The following is a 15,870-nucleotide window of genomic DNA, read 5'->3' on the forward strand; positions in this document are numbered from 1 at the left end:
TTCACACAGTTCCCAGTTCCCTGCCCTGAGCAAGATAAACTTTAATTTCCCAATTTTTAATTGGGCTATTTATTTCTCAACCATTATCTCAAGAAGAGGAATCAGTCCATTATCACCCTTTTCGCTGTTTCGCTTCAATTTTTTTCCCATACACTTTCTTTAAATAGCCTCCTAAATCTGCGCGGCGCTGTATTTTCGTCCTGCTCCCGCTATTCCGCACCGCACCATTCCGCTCGCGCAAAATTCACTCCGTGCTCACCCGCTATAAATTATTTTATTCCCGACCCGACTGATCCAGCTAAATTTAGATTTTGTTTCCAGAATCTATCTTTTAAATTTCCCTTACAGAAAGAGAGACACTGGATAGGAATTGTCCGTGCATTTTTCTTACAGCCATAGTAGCCTACTGTAAACACCGCAGCTAAAACAAATATCACAGAAAAATAGGCTAAATCAAATGTGACATCTGTCACTCAGAATTATAAGAAAAAATACAAACAAACGAAAACTGCTGACTTAGATGCTAAAATAAAGTTTTTGTTTTTTTTATATGAATGAATGAATGAATGTTCACTGACGACGGTCAACGAAAGATCGATCCTCCAAAGGCTGAATGCGTGGCTGACACAGAACAATTTAAATGGCTAGCTTATTATTTTTTATGCAAGTTATTTGTAAATTAAACGAACTGCTGTCTATTGTTCATTTTCGTTAACTTCAAACGTAGGCTAAATTAAAGAGAAGTGGTTTTTCTATAGCCTAGCTATTGTTTATTTTTGTAATGCACGTTATAATTTGTAGCTTAAACACATTTATGTTTATACATATATTTTCTTGTCATGTAATTTAAAATGTGTAAATGAAAATAAATTGGTTTATTAGCCTACGTAGGCTTTTTACAACTAGCCTATTTATAGACCAATAAAATAACTATAAGTTTAACATTAGAAACAACAAATTTTTATTATCAGCCAAACCAGAAGAAAACACTTTTCAACACTTTCATTGCGCTGAGCGGGAGAAGCTGGAGCTGGACCGGGATGGGGAATAATAGAGACTCTTATAAGGCCTGAGCGGGACATCATCTTCTGGGATGAGTGCATATTTCCACTGTCCGCAGCTTTGCGGGGCCGAATCGGTCGACGGCTGCATGGCATGCCATAAAAAATGCATCTGAGATGATGAGTTGAATAAAAATAAGTAGGCCTACTTAAAAAAAAAAAAAACTTGGACGTATATAGGCTAAATGTTTAAAATATATTGTAACAGTTACATTTAACATAAGAAATAAACTGTTAACTAATATTTGCAATTTGACAATATTTAACCGGCTACAGATTTACATGCTTATGGTCCAGCCCATCGTCGCAGGCTTTGAAGCATGTCAAAACCCAATAGAAAGCTCAAAAAAAGTATATATATATAAGTAGTAGTATATGCTCCATTTCTCTTTTTAAAATCTCCTCACGAACGTCCGCTGTCAGTTGTCAGAACCTGCTAGTCCATTAACGGCGCTTTGGTTCATTGTTGCCAAATCTGGAATGGGGTTGCCTTTAGGCTACTGTTGCTTTGGGGTGTTTGTAGCCTATAGTCCACAGGTTAAGTTGTCTTTACTTAAGCAATATTTCTACTGCCCGCGCCCCGCATTTTGGGATATTTTGGCCCATTCTGGCTGTGATTCCGATACTTTTGAATAACAATTGGAGGGGTTTTATTATTCAGACCTGGCAACCCTGTCCCTCGGTTCGCCCTTCGTGCACTTCGTGCACTTTGAAGGCGTGGCCTGGTCTGGCCTTCGAAGTGCATGGCCTTCGAAGTGCGCACCCTTCACTTTGGGACACAGCTTGCATGTAAAGGACCAGCCTGTGCCCTCTAGAGTTTCATGACTGAACTAGATATTTATTCTAACATCCGACAATATTATTTTTGACATGGACATAAAGCATGATTCTTCCCTCAAAATATCTGAATATTTTTTAATATTAACACATCTATTTTCCTTATTAGTATTATTATCAGTAGTAGTAGTATCATTATTATTATCAATCAATCAATCAACTTTATTTATATAGCGGTTTTACAATGACAATTGTGTCAAAGCAGCTTCACAGTGTCAAACAGGACAATATTACAGCAAAATCTGATTTGTCTGTACAGTCGTTCTGGAGAAAACAGTGATGTTATCAGATTATTTTAATTTATCATAGAGCAACAATGTTGGCAGATCAGTATTGCAGTTTATAGGATTAAATAAGACCTTATTAATTAATTTTATTTGTATATTTAGTTGAATCATTTGGATCATAATTTTAGTGTCCCCAATTAATGTATGCCCTCCATGACTAATGTGTTTCAATAAAAAAAGGTGGCAGTTAAATATATTACATTGTCATGTTTTTGTTGCTGTACTTTCTGAGACATCCAAAACAGAAAATAATAGATTTTCATAAAGACTTTTATTTAATAACGTTCCTAGGCTGCTACAATAAACTTGTGTGAAGTTCATTGGATTGAATTTCAGCACACCATGTTCCATGTCCTATTAAATGCAAATTTTTGGCCCTCTAGAACCAGAGCTGACATCTAAAAGTGGGACTTACTTTCCTCATTATTCTGATATCAAAAGGCCTAGATTTTACCCAAAGGAAGCACTTAGATCGAAATACAGCAAACCACGCTTACAAGATTGGTCTAGAGTTTTCCATCATTAAACAAAAGTCTATTTTAAAAGAAAAAAAGAAAAGTCTGATAACCGATGGAGAAAGATATTAGACTTATAGACTTATTGAAAACCACATACGCTGTCATTTAAAGCCAAAACATTTCAATTGTGTGTAGTAAAGGGCTCACTCATTGATGACGAGGTCTGGAGCGAAACACAGCGTGCTTCCATCACACTGCTGATAGGATCTCCAGCCCAAACTGAAGGACATGAGGAAGAGCCAGGAGCACTGCAGCAGCGTCATCTGGTCATCCAGGTGCAGGTTTCTGAAGCCTTAATATGACAGTGACGTTAACTCTACAGGAAGTAAACACTCCTAAAAACACCACACACAGCCAACTCAAGAGTCCTACACAAGTAAAGCAGTTCATTATATGAAGGACATTCTTTGCTGAATCAAAGAGCACTGCTTCAAAATGTAAAATGGTTTGAATTAGTTTGTTTTTGTGAGTGAGTTTCATCCAGTAAATTATAAAGTTATTGCTTTTGCGTCAGATCTCTCTGAAACAACATCATAATGACATCTCTCTGTTCGGATTTTGACATGAATTGGATGTCACTGAAATCAAAACCAACTATTTGGCTCATGTAAAAAATCATAATAATCACATCAAAGGCACTGGGCTTCATTCAAGTGGAGCAGAACAAATTTGTGTAAATCGTTCATGAAACCATTGTTACATAAAATGTCAGATTCAATTCAAAATTCAATTAAATAATCATTAGGGCAAGATATACAAATAACATATGGAAAGAGAGAGCAATCCCTTTATCTTTGAACATCCACACGCTTGTCATGTTTTCAAATCTCTGAAAATGCTGGGGAAAATTTGCCTCGGTTAGAGACTGGAAACCCGAAGGTTGCGGGCTCGATTCTCAATACTGGCAGGAAAGGACTAAAGTGAGGCAAAGGCAAGGCAAGGGTTAACCATTTTTGCCCAGTAAGCCCATGACACAACCAAAGCATAGAGAATATCATGTTCTTTTCTCACGCCATTGGTCGGTGATGGCCACAATGGTTTCTAGTAGCCCATTCATTTGAAGAATAAAGTAAAGTAAGAGAAAATAGTCTTGCATGATGTAAGGAATGGATAATTATGAGGGCTCACCAGGGAGGGCTTTGGCCCACTTGACTGCAGAGACGACTTGGCGGCCGCCTAAGCGGTTAAGTGTGGTCATGATGCGGGTGGAGGTGTCCGGGATGGTGCTGTCATAGCCCGAGTAAATGATCTCTGGCTCAATGGCTTTGAGCAGGGACAGCATGGTGGGCACCAGCTGGGGCATGGCCTTGGGCACCAGCGAGCACATGCGCTCATCCGGCAGAGCGGGCGCCTGCTCACTTGAGGACGAATGTCCCCGTAACCGCATTAGTTTCTTGTTTTTTCGAGCTGAAATAAAAGCAAAAAATACATTTTAATAATACATTTTTAATGACGCAATTATGTCTCTACTCATATGTTTTCTTAATAATAAACATTTAAATGGCGGCTGCCATAAAAACATGATGGATTTAGTCAAGCACGCATTAAATATTGAAGAACATGTGAAGTAGCTACGACTTGTGCAACCTGAGCACTGCAGATTTAAAAGGTTAGTCCACACAAAAACGAAAATTACCCAATAATTTAAAGTATGTATATGACATTCTTCAAAATCAGAGTTAACCCATACAGCTCCAGGGGGTTAATAAAGGCCTTCTGAAGCGAAGCCATGCATTTTTGAATGGAATATATCCATAATTATATTACTGGCTTCCGGTAACGTAGCCGCCGTACGTAAGTCTAGTTTCTCTAACCTGAGGCATCAAGTATTGATGAATGCGGAAACGCAGAGGAAAGAGCAAAACCAAACACAAATCATAAATTTAAGTCTAAAACGAGAACTTTTAACCCCTTCACTGTCACCTGCCCTTATACGGGCATTCTACATTTACTTCACTATATTACTATTAAATCCTAATGTAATCATGACAAACTATATATTGTTGGAAAGGTCTAACACTCCTGAAGAGTTATGTGTCCATTGTTTTATGATAAAAATTACATGATAGTAAAATAGTAATTTACGACGAGATCATAACAGCAGTAACTACTTTGTAATGAAAATCTTTTCTTATCTTGACTAAACACATAATTTCTTGACAAAACACATATCATTTGAAAGGTCTGAGTCTCAATGTTCCATATTTGGTGACTGTTTTATGATGGAAGTGATATTTGGACAGAAATTTACAGGAAAATACATCAAATAAACAATCAATGGAAATTGAATGACACCCGGTGGCTATTTTTGGTATAGCGCCTAAACAAAATCTCATGGGGACTTTAATTTTTGTGATATCAACTTCAAATTTGGAACACAATTTGGTTAGACATATGGCTTTGATTTCATAGTAATTTTAGAGTAAAACATTTTTGTTAAAATATTTATTTATAAAAAATAAAAATATTTAGTACTGTATTAGTACTTTATTAGTACTTATTAGTATTAGTACTTTAGTAATATATTTTCAATAAATATAAACTTCCATAACTTTTCTATTATGTTATATTTTGAAATATTTTGAAATGAAATTCACTTCAGCAATAATCTGCTGATTGTCATCTTTAAATCAAGACAAAACTTAAGTCTATATTCCAAAGCATTCAGGAATTACAGCCCTTTAAGTTTGAATAGGGCATTTTCATGACTATTCTCAAAAAGGGGGGTGACAGTTAAAGGGTATTTTAAACCCCTGTTTACAGCCTAACTCCGCCCTCTGGCAATATTTGAAAAATGCAGAAAAAGAGACAGAGGGGACGAGACGAGACGAAGGAGGAGGAGGGTGAAATGTCTGTAGATAGACACAGAGCCTTATCAATCGAGCCGCTGGCTCAAACTACGTTAACTCCCGATGCCGACGATGCTTTCATTCATTCATTCATGCTAGTGAAGCAGCAGCGCAAGAGAGAATGAGACCACTAACTAATCTATGAACATTACTGAATTTAAACTGAATGCCACTAAAAAAGCACAGGACCAATAAGTTCAAACCTAATAGCCTATTACAACAGATTTCATCAAATAAAAGTTAGACTATAACGTTATACACCAGCACGATACGGTGTTATTGTTCGTTACCATTGTTCGTTTTTTTTTTTTTTTTTTTAGTACAACTTTTTTTGGGTAACACTTTACAATAAGGTTCCATTAGTTAACATAAACTTACAATGACAAATGCTTCTAATGTATTTATTAATCTTAGTTAGTGTTCATTTTAAGTTTCAACATTTACGAAAACATTAAAATCAAAAATTGTATCCAATATTATTATTTAATGGACCTCACAATGAACAGTATTTTTTTATTATCTAATGTTAATAAAAATGAATAAATACTTACATATTAATAATACAAATGTATTGCTTATTGTTAGTTAAGTAAGGGATAATCCACGGCTAGCTGTGCACCAAACAATTTTAATTCACAACGTGGAGGCGAAGAACCACCCGACCCGACACGCGTCCCAACCCGGAGGTGTTTGCCTCTGCGAAGTGCATTTAAATAATTTAATGCACATCTAGCCATGGATTATTCCGCTTATATTATAGTCATTTGCCAGCATTGACAACTTAAAGCTGTTATTGATGTTGTGCAGCACAATATTTGACCGGAAGGGTAAAAATTACAGTTCTTTCCATCAGTTAGATCTAGCTTTCTGCCCGCTTTGAATCAGACACAGGGATAAAATAGTGCGTAAGATTACATTCATTTGAATGTATGAATTATAGCATTTATTTGAATTAAAGGAACTGTATGTAAGAAATGTATTTCAATGAATCATAAAATGGCCCTGATATGTCACTAGACATTAAGAAATCAAGTTAATTTCAAATACTTATATCACTGACAACAGTAGTCCGTCCAGGATATTGTCATTTAAAAGTTGTTGTTGCAGCCCTCAACTGATGTTGATGTTGACATGTTGTGTTTTGGCCTGAAGCTCCGCCCTCCACCTATCGACCAATCATGAAGTCAGAAGTGTTTCCTCATCCAAGTTGCCAGATCTGTTCTAGTTACCATAGCTGCAGCTACAAACGTTCCTGCTGATCCTGCAGCCAATCTGGCAACCTCAACAGTCATTTGAAAGTGACTGCTGTACCAGTTTTTGGCCACAATCTTACATACACTTCCTTTAATTATAGAGCAGACAGAGATGAGAGTTGCGTACCTGTGTCTGTTCGGCACCTCTCTCTCCCCATTAACAGGAAAGTTATAAGTTGAAATATTTAAACTATTTAATATGTCCCTTTTTGCTGAGAAATATAATGTAGCCATACAATAGTGAAGCTATTTTATTACTAAAAGTCACGGGCAACGTTAGTTTCTGTGCTCTTGAATGTTTCTGTGTGAACAGCACGATCTCCGCTCTCTCTGTGTGTGTGACATATCTGTGTGTGCCTCAATGAAAACAGCACATTAATATAGAACGGTTTTATTGCACACCTTCCAGCAAATCAGAGTCGAGAATTCAGACAGACCATGGTGCAATGTTAGTTAATGCATTAACTAACTAACGGGACTTGTAAATTGTTAGATATTGGTTCAAAGTAACTTTACAGAAAGTAATAATGTTCTGAACTTAACGTTTTAACATTGAGCAGTTTGAGGGCTGTATGATCTCTACGAGCACATGCTGTGATTAATATTTGCAATGCCTGTGCTAAAGATATTCAAATCCTGAGTTTTGTCGTAAGCGAGTATAAGCAGTTCAAAACGTCTTAATGCAGATCCGGTCGGTTGTCACAGGTGAATTTAACCAGTGATTTGGAAAGTCTAATGTAAGTGTTCATGTTTAGTCTTTTATGTGACGAGATATATAGAATATGGCTTTGATTTTAATACATTAAACACATCAGCATACGTTAAATACATTTAATTATATTTAGTTAAAAAAATTACAGATGCAGTACGGAATCTAGTTAATATTAACAAAAATAAATTACTGAGCAAATCCATACAGATTTATAGTGGTGAGCTTATGATAATAATTTCTAATATGAGCTGTTGGGAGTTTCACAGAATTCTTGGTTATATCACATCTGCAAATAAAAAGAAGGCATGTGTGTATGATGTGCTGGAAGGTGTGTTAGTTCTGACATCTTGTAGGCATAACTAATAAGCAACATTATTAATGCAATGGATTGTTTAAAAGGGTACATATCTGAGGAACCATTTGTTGTTAAAGCAAAGCAACAGAAGAGTTTACCGTCTCTTCAGAGATTTCCACACTTCCAAGGATTTCAAACGTTATGTCTAATATCAGGGTTGCCTACTTTTGAAAACAGTTGCTGCAAAAATGACGTTATTTACTCATTTATTCATCTTTTTGTTTTCATGTTAAGTCTTCTCTTGTGAGAGAAATTGATTTTGACGTTGTTAGTGAAATTCACAGCAACCACTAGTAAATAAATAAATGAATAAAAATGATAATAACAATCATTAAAAACTACTGCACAAACTGTGCTTGGGACATATTGAACCAAAAATTAATTTAGAACAAGTTCATCACAGAAAACAAGTATTCAAATTAATTGCATGGATAATATTCTTTTATATATAAACTTATCTGATCAACAAATATGTATTTACATAAATGAACATCATGAACCCAAATGCAGAAGCCCTCTTTCAAAGCAAATTAAAATGAACAAATCCAGATTCTAATGTTCTATATTAAATACAATGTTCTCAAGTGACGTAATGACTACACAGTAAGAATTAGCATGTGCTTTTAGTCATTTATTGAGAATTCATACAATTACCGAGTTCCTATGTGAAGAAATATTAGTGAATCTTTCGAATTTTAGCACAAGCACTATATGAATGTACACCTGTGTGTTTTGATGTGTGAATGCCTCTTTAAGGTTTTCTCTTGTGAAATCACTGCTGTGTTAATTGAGAGCTTACCATCAAGCACAATGTCATTTTGTCCCACTTTCTAAATGTTCTGCCATAAATGTTTCTATGGCAACTAAAAGCCTCTCTGGTACAACCCCAGATTTAGTTAGCAGCTACTGCATCAAGGTCTTTTTTTTCATGTTTGGTGCTTCATGCAAATAAATCACCCACAATTTTAAAGCCTTCCACAGAGATGGATGAATTCTGTCCAATATCTGTGAAGTACATCAGCACACTCTCACTGTGGCACTGCTGCCTTCTTATTTTATACCTTCCTTCATCTTTTGTGTCTCACTGTTTCCACCACCTACTTAAGGACGTGCACTGGAAAAAAATGCATTCAGCACAAGGGAAAACATCCTTATTTGTTTAAAAGAAACACTGGAATTTAATTATTTGATTACATTTGGATCCGTTAACATTTCTCGATTGTTGATGTGAAAAATGTACCATATTAAAATGGAGTTCCCTTTCAGTCAGTCACGTTCGACGTACGCCGGATTTAGACCGACGAATCGGGATCTGATCTCAGAGACATATCTACTTCGAGTATGTAAAAACGAGCCAATCGGAGATTGGCATGTGATCCGCGCATCCCACGCTCCGCCCCGCAGCACGGGTATAAATAGGAAGTGGAATGGCAGATCAATGCTTTCTACTTCGGAGCCGAACAGTGTGTACTGTTTCTACGAAGAGTGTGTAAACTTGAGTCTCGTGGGAGAAGGAAGAACTGCCAGTGCGGGTGTGACAGCATGTCAGCGAGAAATCGACTTTCACAAAAGAAAACACTTGTTGGTTCGCTGGGCGTATTCTCCCTTTGTTGAGAGCTCACACAGGCTTGCACTACCGGACTGTGTGCAGCCGCGGCCATCTCCCTGAGTGCTTCAAGACTAATAAAGGACCTCGCTCTCTGGGCGATGAAAGTCACCATATGCTCCCTGGGTCAGGTGATGTCCACACTAGTGGTCCAGGAACAGGGGGCTAACCTGGCAGATATGCGTGAAAAAAAAAAGCCTGTCTGTCGGGCTGGCCTCCTTTGCCCAGCAGTTCTTGGTGGCCCTGAAGCGGATGGAGGCGTTGCACCAAGGTGCTCACGACCAGCTGCTGCCTTTACCCGGTCGTCGGTCGCAGCCTACTTGTCGCCGAGGGTATCCCCCCCTGCATCCGCCTCCACCCTGCTAGAGCCGAGCAGCAGCCTCCACTGGAGAAGCAGGGTGCCGGATGAGAGGGAGGCGCCCAATCCGTCCAGGGTCCCGCTTACCGGCAGGCAAGGGCAAGGGGACGCGGCCCTGAGACGGGCAGGCTAGGGAGAACAGGAGCTGCTCGGGGGCAGATGATGTTCGCATCCCTCCCCCACCCCCCCGGAGGAGGACCGGGGGGCCCTGACTGGTTTAACGTTTCTGCCACTGGCTCTCCAGAGTCCAGCGGTAGCCACATTTTCAAGAGCAGTTTCCTCTCTTTCTGGGCCCCAAGAGGGCCAGATTGGATATGTGCGACGCTCCCGGGCCTTGCAGCTTCTTTCCTCCCCTCCCCTCGTCAGGGGGCAGTAGTGTGGGCATCGAGACCGCCTCCGGGCCTTCTCACCCACACTCTGCCCCAACCGGGATACTCAGATAAAACTCCGGGCCGTCTTCGGGCCTCCCGAGTAGGGTGCTCCACCTCCCTGCCTCCGGGCAGTGGGCACCAGAGTGGGCTTCGAGGACACCTCCGGGCCTTCTCACCCACACACTCTGCCGAAACCAGGAGTGTTTGCGCATCACTCCGGGCCGCCTCCGGGCCTCCTGAGTCGGGCCAGAACACTCCACCTCGCTGGCCCACCCCGGGTATGTCTATGGTGCCGTTGTTCCTGCTTTTCGCTCTTGGATACTGGTTCAGCTCCTCGGACGTCTCACGGGCTCTTCCGTGCTATCAGACTCGGCTATGCAATTCAGTTTGCCTGCCGGCCGCCCAAGTACAAGGGCGTCCTCTTCACCTCTGTGCGAAGCAGCGATGCTCAGATCTTGCGCTCAGGGATCGAGGTCCTACTGGCGAAGGACACGATTGAGCCGATTCCTCCAGCCGATATGAAGTTAGGGTGCTACAGCCCCTACTTCATTGTGCCCAAAAAGGGGGTGGGTTAAGACCAGTTTTGGACCTGTGTGTCTGGAAGCGGGCCCTGCACAAGCTCCCGTTCCCAATGTTGACACAGAAATGCATTTTCGAATGCATCCGTCCCCAAGATTGGTTCGCAGCGATCGACCTGAAGGACGCGTACTTTCATGTCTCTATCCTTCCTCGACACAGACCGCTCCTACGCTTTGCGTTCGAGGGGAAGGCATACCAGTACAAGGTCCTGCCCTTCGGGCTGTCCCTGTCACCTTGTGTCTTCACGAAGGTTGCGGAGGCAGCCATTGTTCCACTCAGAGAACGTGGCGTTCTCTTTCTTAACTATCTAGACAACTGGCTCATTCTCGCCGAGTCTCGGGAGCAGTTGTGCGAACACAGGGACATAGTGCTCAGTCACCTCAGCCTGTTGGGCCTTTGGGTCAACCGAGAGAAGAGAAAGCTCTGTCCTACACAGAGAATCTCTTACCTCGGTATGGAGCCGGATTCGGGAGCCAGACTGCGCGCCGGAGCAAGTCCAGTCGGTGTTGAACTGCTTGAATTCATTCAAAGGCAGGACAGCGGTCCCACTGAAACTCTTTCAGAGGCTCCTGGGGCATATGGCATCTGCAGCCACGGTAACGCCGCTCGCACTGCTGTGACTCCGTACTGCCGCCAAACTTCAGCCCTTGGTCCAACACTACGTTTCTCCAGGCCGGGTGCCCTTAGAACAAGTGTCCAGGCATGCTGTGCTGGTCACGGATGCCTCTGCCACAGGCTGGGGGGCCACGTACAACATGCATGCAATTGCGTGTTTGTGGACGGGACCCCAATTGCGTTGGCATATCAATTGCCTCGAGTTACTGGCAGTATATTTGGCACACTCTACAAGGAGTGTAGCTTCCTCCTGAGCACTGGCTCAAGGCGCCTCGCTGACAGACATTTGTAGAGCTGCGGGCTGGGTGACACCTAACACGTTCGCTAGATTCTATAGCCTCCGTGTAGAGCCGGTATCTTCCCGCATTCTCGCCCCTAGTGGCCAGGAGCACTAAGTGCCCGTTCTAAGTGTCGGCTTGCAACGCAACTCCCGCCCTCTGGGCCAGATACGTGCTGTGTTCCCCCGGAAACGGTTAACCCTGTCAAGCTCCTCCATCACCCCTGTGGTGTCAGACGTTGCGGACCGTCTGACGCTAGGCCTGCACCCGTATGCTTGTGGAACGTGGATGTAGGCTGGGTTCCATATGTAGCGGTTCCCTCACGGCAACCCCATATATTCTCCACGGTATTCGCTACCCTACTCGGTTAGCCCCGTGTCTTTCCCTTGACAGAGCCCGCTCTGTCGTCTCTGGGCATGTTCTTTCCCCCCTACAATTAGGTTGGAACCACCCCAGAGACTGCCATATGTTGCACTACCCTGCCAGGTTAGTCCTTATGTGTATTCCGCCACCAGGCATTCTTTGAAGGACGTGGCTCCGCAGCGTACCTTCTCCCGAGACGGGCACGCTTCCCAGCGTTCAGTAGTCACACTGAGTTGGTCTCGCAGAAACAGCATTGACTGACCTCCCTGCTTGGAGCCCTGACCTCCGTACCTTTCTAGACGGTCCAGTGCGCTCAAGCAAGACACTGGAAGGGCCAGCCTCCTGGCATTTTCAATAGGGATCCCAATTCGTTGGTCTAAGTCCGATGTACGTTGAACGTGACCAACTGAAAGGGAACATCTCGGTTACGTATGTAACCCTCGTTCCCTGAAGAAAGGAATGGAGATGTAAGTCCCGTCGCCAGGTACTGTGCTTCCGCTAGGAGCCCAGTCATTAAGTCAGCTCATCAACAGAAAAAAGCATTGATTCCACTCCACTTTCTATTTATAACCGCGTTGCGGGCGGAGCGTGGAATGCGCGGATCACATGCCAATCTCCGATTGGCTCGTTTTTACATACTCGAAGTAGATAGGTCTCTAAGATCAGATCCCAATTCATCAGGTCTAAGTCCGACGTACGTCTCCGTTCCCTTCTTCAGGGAACGAGGGTTACATACGTAACCGAGATGTTTTCTCTTCATAGCTGTTCATAATCTAAAATTTTTGGAAAAACTCCCCACAATTATCACTCCTAGCTGCTTCCTGGCAGTCCTGTGCTTTGGCATATAAATGTCATATAAATCACTCAAGTGAACCACATGACAACCACTCGTCACTCTAGTCTATCAGAGCAACCTCACCTTCCAGATTCATGCCGGCCTGAAGACACTTGCGGAAGCGGCATGCCGGGCAGTTTTTCCTCCTTATCTTGTCGATGATGCAGTCATTTCTTCCGGCGCAGAGATAGTTGTGCTGCCCTGAAAAAAAAAAAAAAAAAAATGAGTTACGATTACAATGAGCATCTTGGGGTTATAGCATCACTTGTACAAATACATATGCAATAAGGTCAGCAGCAAAAATAAATCTGTCTACGCCTTTTCAGTGCTTGACTTTAGTAGTTTTAGTGGTTTAGGGTTTGCGCTGACGCAAAAATGGGTCCCACTTTATATTAGGAGGCATTAACTACTATGTGCTACAATAAACAAATAAGTACAATTTACTCATTGTGTTCACTCATTGTGTTCAACACTTGTTTATAATTAGGTGGTATTCGGGTAAAGTTAGGGTCAGGTGTGGTGGTGTGGGTCAGTTTAAGGGTAAAGTTAGGGTCAGGTGTGGTGGTATGGGTAAGTTTAAGGGTAAAGTTAGGGACAGGTGTGGTGGTATGGGTAAGTTTAAGGGTAAAGTTAGGGACAGGTGTGGTAGTATGGGTAAGTTTAAGGGTAAAGTTAGGGACAGGTGTGATGGTATGGGTAAGTTTAAGGGTAAAGTTAGCGACAGGTGTGGTGGTATGGGTAAGTTTAAGGGTAAAGTTAGGGACAGGTGTGGAGGTATGGGTAAGTTTAAGGGTAAAGTTAGTGTCAGGTACAAGGGAATTATAAATGTAACTACAGAAATGAATTACATATGTAATTATGTGCAGTTTTTAAAATGCAAGTACAATTAAAAACATGTATTTACACAATAAGTGTATCAAATGTTTAGCTTAAATGTTAGCACATTTTAGTTAAGGCCATCTAATATAAAGTGGGTCTGTGAATCTGGCCTGTGAATTATGCTTAAGCTTTATCTGTGAAACTGGGGTGTAACGTAAAAGTAAAACTAACTAAATTTAGCTTGAGCTTGATATAATGGTCTTTTCAAAGTTGCAAGTCTTGCATCACATCTCTATTAAATGCAGTGCTGACACTGAAAAAAGAGCTTGCTGTAATGATTTTAACCTTTACAGTCAAAAATTGATTGAAAATGAAATGATAGCGACATTCTGCAAAACATTTTCATTTGGGTTTTATGGAAATACATTTCTTGTTAAAGAAATTACACAAGGTTGTGGGTGACATGAAGGTGTAGGTGACATAATAAAGGTGTTATGAGTCAATTTTTAGCTTTAGGTGAAGCATCCCTGTCAAAAACCATTCCAGCTCCTTCCTGTACGTATTATTGATGCTTTTCCACTGCATGGTGCGGTTCAGTACGGCTCGGCTTAGCTCGCTTTGCTGTTCGACTGCGTGGTATGACTCAGTTCGGCACGGCATGGCTCGGCTCTCTTTGGTTTTCCACTGCAGTTAGCACCGCTTTGAAGTGGATGGGATTATAAAATGATCGTTGTAATTGTGCCGCCTCTACCTCTCGGCATGTGGATGTTTTTAACTACAAGATGAAGAAGTTTGTTTCAAAGGAGGCTGATGACAACAAAACAAAATACTGCTAAAAACGAGAGAGTATGCACTTGCACAACAAAGCGCAGATGACGACATCACTTGTTTTGCTCAACGGCGCACACAGGTAAACTAATCTTGTATTCTGCAGTGTGTTTAGGGTCTCAACCGCTATATCACTGACACAAAAATATATAATGGGAGTGACGGTAGTGATAATTCTCTTTGAACAATCAGTGATCTGTAGTGTTTAAATGTCATTTTTTTTAGTGAACACTTGGAACCTTAACCAAGGTGGTACTGGAGAACCGTACTGAGCCGTACTGAACTGCACCATGCAGCATATGAAAGCATAACTGTCACATCTTTATTCATTTCTACAAATTTCTGAAAGCTCTATGCCAGAAATGCTTGGAATTATTATAGACTGACAGGCCAAAAATGAATAATCAAACGCCACCCTCAACCAATCTACTGCCAAGCACTCAGCCAAAGACCTTAGAGGATCCCTCCATTTGGTGTGGAGAACATGCCATCCAAAAGTCTGCAGAGACCCAGCTTACACAATTGTTCATTTTGAAGCATTTCAAAGCCTCCAATTGCCAAGTGTAAGCTGGAGTTTAAAACCGGTTTCCGTGCCTCTTTGTTCTACTTCTCTGTAACTACAACATTATGAGAGGGAGGTTTTTGTGTGTCGATCTAATAAGAAGCTATCCAGAGTGTTATCTAATTATTTTGACCTTATATGAAATAATAAAAACTAGGCCTGGGTACTGACACAAATTTCAAGCATTTCGATCTGAAATTGATTATTTTGAAAACATATCAGGTACAGAACGATTTTGCACAGGCAAATGGAAAAAAAAATCTCTCAACTAATGCTGTAAATCATACATGGGAAGTCAGTTGGTACTACATTACTTTAATATGGAAGGTTAAAAGTAACTGATTTGTATACAGACACAAATTACAGTTCATTACTTTTTTTAAATAATAAAGATATAATACTAACTTCACAATTACATAATGTTTGTAACCAATTTGTTTTCATTTTTTGGTGTCAACAAACTTGAAAGGATTGATTCAAACATTAAAATTATAAGGACTATGGTGCACATATTTAGCAAAATGGACCTCTTTAGAGTTCATTATTCTAGCTGCCTAAAGAGTTTATGGTCACTGAATGGTTTTTCTGAGGTAAATGTGACATCACGTTACATATTGTTCTCCAGTTGTTTTAATGACGTCTTTCCACACTGATTGAGCGATTACATGAGACATGATACAGATTTCTGTAAAGTTGTACTGTATTATTTAACATATCTGTTATGTTCATTCATGCTAATTTCACGCTCTAACTGGAATTAAAGTGGAGGCAGGGTTGCCTCTTA

The 15,870-nt window shown here is 41.0% G+C and overlaps 1 protein-coding gene across 2 annotated transcripts in view; it reads right to left on the minus strand.

The window, feature by feature from the left end:
• LOC137046631 (glucocorticoid receptor-like) overlaps window positions 1–15,870 on the minus strand; it is a 103,251-nt gene that overhangs the window by 14,668 nt on the left and 72,713 nt on the right. For both annotated transcript variants that reach the window (XM_067423927.1, XM_067423925.1), the window contains 3 exons: window positions 12,962–13,078; window positions 3,832–4,110; window positions 2,851–2,995 (listed from right to left, as the gene is read on the minus strand). In XM_067423927.1, coding sequence (XP_067280028.1) covers window positions 2,851–2,995; window positions 3,832–4,110; window positions 12,962–13,078 — 541 coding nt within the window. The remainder of the gene's footprint in view (window positions 1–2,850; window positions 2,996–3,831; window positions 4,111–12,961; window positions 13,079–15,870) is intronic.

Source organism: Pseudorasbora parva, chromosome 18 (assembly GCF_024679245.1).
Source record: "Pseudorasbora parva isolate DD20220531a chromosome 18, ASM2467924v1, whole genome shotgun sequence".
NCBI classification, from domain to species: Eukaryota; Metazoa; Chordata; class Actinopteri; order Cypriniformes; family Gobionidae; genus Pseudorasbora; species Pseudorasbora parva.